At 39.3% G+C, this 10,756-nt stretch overlaps 1 protein-coding gene across 1 annotated transcript; it reads left to right on the top strand.

Moving 5' to 3' along the window:
- Positions 1 to 6,735: 6,735 nt before the first annotated feature.
- Positions 6,736 to 9,034, top strand: LOC129770417 (protein Aster-B-like). The gene has a single exon (XM_055773251.1). It carries the CDS (start codon positions 6,895 to 6,897, stop codon positions 8,965 to 8,967), a length of 2,073 nt encoding a protein of 690 aa, XP_055629226.1. The 5' UTR covers positions 6,736 to 6,894; the 3' UTR covers positions 8,968 to 9,034.
- The last annotated feature ends 1,722 nt before the right edge of the window (positions 9,035 to 10,756 follow it).

Here is a 10,756-nt window from a genome sequence, read left to right as displayed (position 1 = left end):
AAATGCGTAATCGTTGGCAATCATATGAAGAGCGAATAATTAAAAATGATTAAAAAAAATACTTTACTTGGAGTTTTTCTTAACTTTAGCAAAAAGAGGAAAACAAAACAACATTTTAATGCTACAATGAAATCAAAGCGAAAGCTTTCTAATACAATATACTGTCAACTTCATGAAACAGATAGCCTGCATCACTACAAATTTTCTGGTCGCAAGAAAAAGACAAGAAAATATGACCCGCTTCCATTCGGCAGTAGACTTTATTTAGGTTCCGTATAATTCTTAAGCAATTGAAAAACAAATAATTCTAGCAAACATATTCATGTCCAATATTCCGTCGCTAACTAGTTCGAATTTCTGCTAAATTTTCGCAATTATGCCGTACTGTTCTCAACTGTTCCGATATGATTCCGGCAGTAGTGATCCCCGATAATCGTTTGATTAATCGAATACTTCCTACAGAAATCGATTATTAATCGAACGAATACTGCACAACCAATAATCGAAGCGAACGAATAATTTACGTCGATTAATCGATCCAAACGCAGAGAGAAAAAAACGTACGGCCGCTGCAGTTTTATCCTGAAAATCAATCATTATCTTTGACGCTCCCTTAACTTCATAAACGAAGTTCAATGCCGTCAACGCGAATTGAACTTCGTTTACGACTTAAGGGGAGCGTAAAGGATAATAATTGATTTTCAGGCGGAATGAACTTTTTTTTTCATTCCATATTCCATTCCTGCTCGCACGAATCGTTGACCACAATATGAATAAGTGTGAAGAGCAATCGTCACTGCGTCTTGCTCCGGAATACGTGCCTCATTGGGGATGTCTGCTTGGAGTAGTGTGTCTCCCCACTGGTTTCTTCCTTCCTTCCTTCTTAAGATTCGGCTTATCTCACGTAGGACATTTTCCATTCGAGTCCTCTTCCAACTCTTAAGATCGCTTCACTCGAAAAAATATAAACAATATATAAAGTTGTACATGAAATTTGCAAAATACTTACATTTCGTTCGTGTTTGTATTAGCTGGATTAATCTTGTAAACACTGTTTGTTATTATCACTCACAAATACTGAGATTCGACGAACGCAAAAATCGAGACGTCAACAACAACTGAACGAAAAAGTTGAAAACACATCGCGCACGGCTTGACATGCTACAAAGTACGTATAATAGAAGGGGATATTTGCTGTGTATACACTGTTAGGGTTAAAAGGCAACCCTAACCACACACAACCACTAGGCTCTCCGCTGACAGCCTCGACTGTATGTTCGGTTGACGTCAAGGTGTAGAAATCCATTATGTGTCATTGTTCAATTGATATTGTTTTGTGATGTAGAAATAGATAGTCACGTTTTTATTGTTCGAAATACAATTGAGTTATTAACAATTTAACCCGCGATTTTATTGCCCTAATGGGCCACCTCGCCTACATCACAACATACACAAAGAGAGCGCATGTGTTACACACACAACGAAGTTAGTAATAAAAAAAATCCTCAATTTGTTCGAAGCTTCTGAAAATCATAAAAAGTGACAAAATCGCAAGTCGAGCCGACGGTAAACACAATAGTGTACCGCATTTTCACTGCAAGTAAGGTGTTATGTGATTTTTTATCGATTTGGACATGCTGGGTTGAATCGAAAAAGTTCGTCCGACCTAAGTTGCCAGTTGCCTAGTGTATATGCTCCCATTTGATTACACATGCTCTCAACTTTTTTGTGACATTCGATAAGTTACTTTCCAACTTAGGTTGCCTCGTTTGTGGATGTCCCTAAAAACAAAAGCTTCCAGCAACGTTAGGGACATCTACACACTAGGCAACCTAGGTTGGAAACCGACTTAACGAATATCGCAAAAAAGTTGAGAGCATTTGTAATCAAATGGGAACATACACACTAGGCAACTGGTGTTAAATATCTTTATTTATTAGAGGCGAATGAACTGAAAAGTTTAAAGCCTCTTTAATCCAACATCATCATCATCATCATCTTTATTTATGGTGGTGGGGGACCAAACGTTTGTTTGGTTTGTATGTGAATAATACAGAATTCCGCAAAAATGTGTCTCTGAATTCAGCAGGTGTTCAATAATAATTATTGGCTACGGTTTGTTGTTCGCCTTGGAGGCATTGAGCTTCGTGTTTCGTCATTGGGAGATTGGGAAAAATGATAATGGATTTTCAGGTGAAATTAAAACACGTTAAAAATAAAGATTCGAAATAAAAATTTTCTTTCCCGTGACGGACATGTATCCAATGTGATCGAGCAACGTATTTGATCGCAAATTGTGAAAAATTATCAACGAAAATTGATTAATTATTATAATGATCAATTTTCCTGGAAACGCAAGGAAATGTATAGGAAAATGGTTAAGTAAGGAGCAGAGTATGTGTTTTAAGTACTCAAATAACATTGAGTAAAATTTTTTATTGAATTTTCATCAATATAAAACTGTTTTTATATATTTTAATCTGATAGAGAGTAGTCTGCCTCCCAAGCACGATTGTTGCCAGCAGACATCGATACTGTACATTTGTCATCACGAATTGGAGCTGTAGCACTTTCGAAAAAAAGTCAATAAGGAATGCCAGACGTGCAGATTTTCCTGCAAAGATGTAAATTATATTTTAAATATATCCATTTTGATTTCACTGTAGAGTTTTCAAAAATCGCACATACTTTCAATTTGCTGAATTTTCAAAATTAGGTAGTTTTGTTTTTTTTCTATTTGCTCGAGCCATGAAAAATCTCACTTAAAGTTGATTTTTTTCAAACACTTTTCCCGTAATTCGTTCTTTATAAGATTTTCTATTGCAGTTAAAGAAATGGCATCTCTGCCAGCGGTTATGCAGTTTATGATGACAGATAAAAACTCAACGATTTCATCACGTTTGAGTTTCCTCTATGTGTAGCTGAGTTGGAGAAACGATCATCGCCAACATAGAACGGATGGGGGTCTTCGTAGCCACTTGGTTACGTGTTCGCTCGTGAGTTTAAATCACGGCCCTCAATTGACCATTTTTGTGTTGTTATAGAATAACTACGTCCACGCAACAATCATCTGCGATGGAGATCGATCCACGGTAGAACAAAGATCGATTCATCCATACAACTGCTCTGCTCTGCAACATCGGGCTGTTGTGCTATAAATAACACAACAATGATCATATCAACTGTCTCCGCTGTTCGGTCTGCTGAACAATGGAAGAACAGAAACCTTACGCCCTTACGCCCTTACGCCTAAATAGCTACTACTGTGTAATTTATCATAATGTAATGGAACAAAAAACCTAACGCCTAAATGGCTACTACTACTGTGTAATTTACAATTTATAGAACCATAAACATATGCACTTGTACACGATTAAAACCCGGCTCTGTTACAGCTAAAATGCTAATGAGCCTAATAAATAAACAAATGGGATAAAAAACATAGATCGGATTGCGGTTGCCTAATGTGTAGAAGGCCTGAATTGTACGAATAGCTATAATTGGAGACAATATACATTCATCCAAGACACTTTTGGTAGAGGCGATATACGTACACTCACGGGCTAGATCTTTCAACTTTAAATGACGATTTCTAAGTACAATTTTTGTTTCATTTTGTCGTTGTTTTTATGAGTTGAAGAGGTCGATGGTCGTCCTTGACGCTGTAAATCATTCATCTCTTCACGACCTTCTTGAATGCCTTATAATGAATGGTATATTTTTGATATAGTTGAGTCATTTAATGTATAACGTAACATTTTCAACGTGTCGGCACAAATAATTTTGTTAACAACACAAAATTACACACAATCATCCATATAAAAAATCTTCGAGCAAAGAAAAGTAAACTTGTTCTTAATGAAATTGTAAACAAACTGAATGGCAGATCGCGCTCAAAATTGACATTAAGACAACCGACAGTAGTACAAACTTAAAAAATTATAGGAGGTAGTGTTCAAGACACGACCGCATCGTTGACGTAGAATTACGCTGTAGTTTAATTCAAGTCGCTTGCGGATACTATTTTATAATGCTACGAAAATTTTGAAATAACCATTCTACCAGTTTGGTCGCCTGAAATGTTTTTTATTGTAAAATCATTTGACGATAATTGTTTGATGATTCATTCTTGTGCTTGCAAAACAATACATGCGCGAGATAAACGCAGCTGTCATCCTTAGTGGAGAATGTTTTGCTACTGGCAAGCGAAACCAAATCACATACAAAACTTCCTACCAACATTTACTTTGTTGGTGACTAAATAAGAGAAATAAAATCTATCTGCACGCGAACCCAAATAAATTAATGACTTATTATAACTTATTGAATAACTCGGTATTCCCCAATAATTTTTTTGGTGCACAACCTTAACACCTGTTTCACCAGAGCGTCAGTTCGATCCATTGATGCAATGTCGAAGGCACCAACGAAGCCTTTATTATGAGAGAAAACAAACAATGTTAACTGCTTGGAAAAGGCTGAATATTTTCCTCAACAGGGATTCATTACTCATACCCTAGCGTGAATAATTACCACCCGCTATATCCCCTCCTTGTTAATATTTATCATTACGACAGCATAATTTGCAACACCAAACAATCGTCAATCATGGCATAAAAAATTAGGCGATTGTTACATCGTTACAGGGCCAATGCACACGTGAACAGATACAAATGGGGTTTCAGCGTAGCGAAGGTGCACTATTTTTACGTACGGAATATGAATCACGCACGTACGCACATAAATATCCATATATCGATGGTTTGTAGCAACTAAATATACACACACTTATCTCCGTTTGGCGCTCTTCTCAACAGAAGCCCTTTCTGTTTATATTGCTAGTCTAGATTAGCTTAGCTGTCATCCTTTTTGGAGAGAGTTTTCCTACCGTCATGCGAAACCAAATCACTGACAAAATTCCAGAACATTTATTTTCTTGTTGAGCTGACGATAGCCTAGCTTGATGATTCCCCACACAATTGTGTAGGTTAGAACCTTATTGCAATGGCGTCATTTTGATGTAATGATTGCAATGCCAGAGACATCAGCGAGTGAGTCATTTGGTCGCGTCCACAGCTCAGTCCGAAACGAAGACACATGATGGCGCAAAACAAGGAAGAGCGGAATGAACACTTTTTTGATTTCAGATGGCTTTCTAACTAATGAGAAATATAAGTCTAACTAATTACTTCTAATCGATTATTTGGAGCGATTATTCGTATCGAATAATAAACTGCTGAAAAGTATTCGATTAGTGGATGAACGATTAATTTCAAAAATCGGGGATATGTATGAAGTATGAAGTTTGCCTCAGCAAGATCCACTGTTTATACTCTAGGCACATATTCCCATTCGTTCTTCTTCTTTTGCTTTGTTCACGGAGACTTCACATCTTACGATTTCCCCTTCGTTGCTCGTCGATAAATTGCTCGTTATTGACAGCTCTGTTCGGGAAAGCACACGAATGGACAGAACAAATGTATGAGGAAAATGTTCATCAATTTAAACCATATACAGACTATGGGATTGTAATGTATAGCATATCAAACAAATCTTAGGGGATTTCCGATTCGTTTGGTATGTGAATCGCCAGAATCCGTTTACGGCAAAAATTGTTATTAACGTTTACTTTATTTCAAAAAACGTGACCTGTTTTCTGATTTGGCACCCTTATTGAAAGACGTAGTTCTACGTCAAAAAATGTAAAATGTACAGCGGGAAGATTTCAATATACAAATTTCCGGTATATATTTGACAGAATGTCGGGAACAGTTATATTATGTTTTTTTTTATTACGCGCAGAAGCTGAAAACGACCTCAATGAAATTCGGAAAAATGAAGAGCGATACAAAGAATTTCCCGGGTAATGTTAAAGAATTCAAAGAATAGAGAACAAAGCGTATTTCATTGAATAACATCGTATTCTTTGAACATCATCAAAATAGTAACGTAATTCTACGTCAACTATGGTTCGGATACAATCATCAAACCTTCTTGTTTTTAAAAACAGAAAAAGAAAAAAAAACAACAAATGAAACTCAAAGGCAATTCAATTATTTTGATTGTATTTGTATGTATTTTATTTTTGTATAAAATGTATTTTATTTTTAATACTTTATTGCGTTACCCCCGATAATCTTTATCTAATACTTATGACATACAGCTGTACTACCGTTGTACTTCGAAAATTGTATGTCTGTCACCATGTACAGCGCTAGAACCATGCAAGCAACTCGGTACAATCGCTGTACCTGTACCGACCTGTTTTACCGCTGTACATGGCTACAGTTGTACTGTGCGCAGCGCCATAGACGGTTAGTGGTGGGTAGCATGAACAAGCAGAATGAAATCACTTGATAAACGTTCTTTTCATTGACTTTCTCTTAAGTTAATAACTCAGATTGGAAACTTGTTTGTTGTGTTTGATAGTTTAGACACTAAATAAAAACCTTTTTCATTGAAATATGTGGTGGAAATTGGAAAAATATCTGATTGTCAGTTTGACATACGGTACAATGTACAACCAAAGTATGTCTGTCATGGTACGATGGTACCTGTACAACGCTGTACACGTACAACGCAAGTACAGCTGTATGTCTGTCCCTGGTATAAGCTGACTTTGCGAGACTATTCCGCGGATAATCGGGTTCCTACTGTACTTTCATTTTCCCTCAAAAAAAGGGCGGCTATTTGCTATAAGATTAAAAGCCACCATAAAACGGAGATAGAACTGCCAAATTCACAGTGTTTATTATTTGACGTTTCATCATTTAGTAAGAAAATTTTTGCGTTATCATAATGCCTTTATATCACGAAACTTTGTCAATTGGATGAAAAACATTTCTGTGTTATCGGGAGAAGATGGTGTAGTGTGTAGTAGGATCAGCTGCCTATATGGAAGATTCACAAAACGGTGGCCAGGATGCAATGAGTGCTAATAGCAATAACAGCCTAACAGTGCTAAATTCGACTGCAGTCCGCCCCTCCACCACCACTAGTCAACCTTGTACTTCCGATACTCTAGCAGCACCACCGGGAGCAGAGTTCAGTACTGTTCCGAGTCTCTGCGTTCGCAACATATCTGCTACATCTAACATTACCGATAAGTCCGATGATAATCTAGATTCGTGTAGTCGGTCAAGTGATAGTGGAAATTTGGGTGCCGCTGGTGACTGCAAACAGGAAAAAACCATCGAAAAAAGTAGATCTCAGAAAAATCTCACCGAACAAGCGAAGAAAACTCCCTGGTACAATGCAATTTATCCCTCCTATAAATCACGTACGGAGGAATTCAAGAAGCTGTTCAAGGAAGCGTCCGACGATGAGCGGTTAATCGTGGACTATTCGTGTGCTATTCAGAAGGACATTTTAATCCACGGTCGGTTGTATGTCACGCAGAACTATCTGTGCTTTTATTCCAACATAATCGTGTGGGAAACTCGCATTTGTATTAGGTGGAAGGACGTCACATCGATTAGCAAAGAGAAAACAGCGCGAGTCATTCCGAACGCTATTTCGGTGTGCACTGATAATGAGAAACATTTTCTCACCTCGTTCACGTCTCGCGATAAGGCATATTTAATGCTGTTTCGAGTGTGGCAGAATGCGTTGATGGACAAACCGATCAATCCGCAGGAACTTTGGCAATGGGTTCACACGTGCTACGGAGATCAACTCGGGCTGACCAGTGACGACGAGGATTATATTGATCCGTACGAGAAAAATTCCGAGAGTATTATCCTGACCAAGCAGTCATCCGAAGAGCTTCCCAGGGAACTGACCGAAAACTCGGACGAATCGAACGCCATGATGGTGTCGAAAGAAACTAAACCGAAGAAAGTGGTTCATCAGAAAACATCCTTCAATGCGGATGGTAATCTCTCAACTCCCGAAATGCTTCCAACGGATACTTCTGATTCAACCGAATCGGAAAAAGAGGAAGAATTTTTCGCGAGTGTCGAATGCAACTCGTTGCATTCGGGGCGACAATTGGTGCATACTATTCTACCCATAAATGTGGATATTTTATTCGAACTATTGTTTTCCAAGTCTAAATTTCTAACCGAGTTTCATAACAGCAGAAAAACAACGGACATGATCCATGGCGAGTGGAAGGTCAACAAGGATGGACTGAAGGAACGCGTCGTTAGCCTAACGATTGCCATTACCCAAACCATCGGTCCGAGAAGCGCACAGGTTACGGAAACTCAGGTGATGAGAGAGTGCAGCAAACCGGGTCAGCTGTATTCCATCGATGTAAACGCGGTCCAGGGAGGCATTCCCTACGCGGACAGTTTCTACGTAACCCAGCACTACTGCATGTCCAAAACGAAAGATGATCACACGGTTCTGTCGGTCCATGCCCAGGTGCATTACCGGAAAAATATATTCGGATTCGTCCGGGGGTTTATCGAGAAGAACACCTGGGTTGGGCTGGAGGATTTTTACAACGCGTTACTTCGCAGCCTGCAGAGCGAATATTGTATTCCGCCAGCGAAAAGTAAAAGCAGGAGATCTCGTAAACCAATTCCGTCACAGCATACCAAAGTTATCGAGGAACCCTCGCAACGAAGTGTGCCACTTCCGATTGCGGCCGCAATCGGCTCGATAAAGACCACGAACTCGAACGCTTTCTTCTCCTGGTTTGTGGTGGTCCTGTTGATCATTTTGCTATCCATAAATGTTGCACTCTACGTCAAACTTTGGAACTTGGAGGGGGAAAACGAATTTCTGTTTATAAATAGCAATGCTTTCGATAGGAAAATGTTAAAGAATCCACCCCAAACGCACGGCGATTGGATGGTTTTGTTGCACGAACAGGAAACGAAACACGCAAAAGAAATGGTCAAATGGCAGCAAGTATTAAGCACGGTTACGGATTTGTTGAATAAAGTTAGCAGTATTTGCGAGAATATTCCAAGAAATGTTACAGATGACTTCAACATTCACGCCAATGATGAATTGTAGAAATAAAATAAAGCAAAATTTATTTAGATTCAGCACTATCTGATAGTAGGCAACCATTGGTATCCTTCACTGATTTCTTCCGAAATGTCTTTTTCGTTAGGAACCCACGGGGTGCTGATAGAAGCAGCTAAATGTGGCGACTGAAATCATTTCGCAGGTGCTTTATATCTAATCTTGAATAAACAGTTCCTGCTGATTGCATCGTATCTCTCTTTACAAAAGACTTATCGCGTATGACATATTTGAGGTAGCAGGATGATTCTTTTCGTGGAATATGTAAAGCGCGAGGAGATCTACAGAAATCGGGTTGGAGTTTAAGTTACTTTATTATTTATCGAAATTTTGATGCAGAACTTCGTCTTGGATTCCAATATAGGAGGGTAACTCTACGAAATTGAAAATAAGCCATATAAAAATCATTAAACTATTTCGAACGTTTATTACACAAAATCGTTATTGCGATATTTGTTATGTTGTAAACCATTAAACAGGAAACTTAGCCATCCGTTTTTTTTGCTTAAAATATTAGGCTGTCAGAAAAGTCCTGCGGTATTTTTTTTGAATTTTCATTTGTTCATAAAATTAGTTACAATCATCTGTTTTAAGTCAAATATGCGCCGTTTTGTTCGATGACTTGTTCCCAACGAGATGTCAACTTCATAATACCCCTGTTATAGAAGCTCGCTTCCTTATTGGCAAAAAACTCGGATAGCCAATTTTCACAGGCCTCTTTTGTGGCTAACTTCTGACTACCTAGCTCGTTCGCCATGGACAAAAACAGGTGGTAGTCACTTGGTGCAAGGTCCGGACTATACGGCGGATGCAAATGAACCTCCCATCCGAGCTCCCGGAGCTTCTGGCGCGTCACCAAAGAAGTGTGTGGCCTGGCGTTGTCCTGATGGAAGACAATGCGGCCTCTGTTTATCAAAGATGGCCTCTTCTTCATGAGTGCTACTTTCAAGCGGTCCAGTTGTTGGCAATACAGGTCCGAATTGAGCGTTTGGCCATAGGGAAGCAGCTCATAATAGATTATTCCTTGACAATCCCACCAAACACACAGCAGAACCTTCCTGGCCGTTAATGAGGGCTTGGCCACCGTCTGAGCCGTTTCAGCGGGCTTCGACCACGACCGTTTGCGCTTCACGTTGTCGTAAGTGACCCACTTTTCATCGCCAGTCACCATCCGCTTCAGAAACGGGTCGATTTTGTTGCGATTCAGCAGCGATTCACATGCGTCGATACGGTCAAAGATGTTTTTTTTGCGTCAACGTGTGTGGCACCCATACATCGAGCTTCTTTGTGAATCCAAGCTTCTTCAAATGGTTAATAACGGTTTGATGACTTATCCCCAGCTCTTGGCCGATGCTACGGCTGCTACTATGCCGGTCTTTCTCGGCTAATTCAGCGATTTTGTCGCAATGTCGCAACGAATCCGACCTGCAAGGACCCTTACAAGATACTTTGAACAATTTTTCAACCTGGGCCATTGGGCTAGGGATCGAATTCTCCACGGAGAAAACAGAGATGGTGGTTTTTTCTAGGAAGCATAGACCAGCAAAACCAAAGCTTCAACTTTTGGGTAAACCGATCACTCATGCTATGTCATTCAAATATCTTGGGGTCTGGTTCGACTCCAATAATATGGGGGGCCCATATTAGGTATCTGAGTAAAAAATGTCAACAAAGAATAAACTTTCTCCGTACAATTACCGGCACCTGGTGGGGAGCCCATCCCGAAGACCTTATTATGTTGTATCGAACAACTATTCTCTCAGTGATGGAGTATGGC

The sequence above is a fragment of the Toxorhynchites rutilus genome, chromosome 1, assembly GCF_029784135.1.
Source record: "Toxorhynchites rutilus septentrionalis strain SRP chromosome 1, ASM2978413v1, whole genome shotgun sequence".
Taxonomy (NCBI): domain Eukaryota; kingdom Metazoa; phylum Arthropoda; class Insecta; order Diptera; family Culicidae; genus Toxorhynchites; species Toxorhynchites rutilus.
The sequence above is the reverse complement of the archived record's forward strand: the minus strand, read 5'-3'. Positions and strand labels throughout refer to the sequence as shown.

Coding starts and splice junctions, on each gene's coding strand:
- LOC129770417 (XM_055773251.1), top strand. CDS start 6,895: ATGGAAGATTCACAAAACGGTGGCCAGGATGCAATGAGTGCTAATAGC.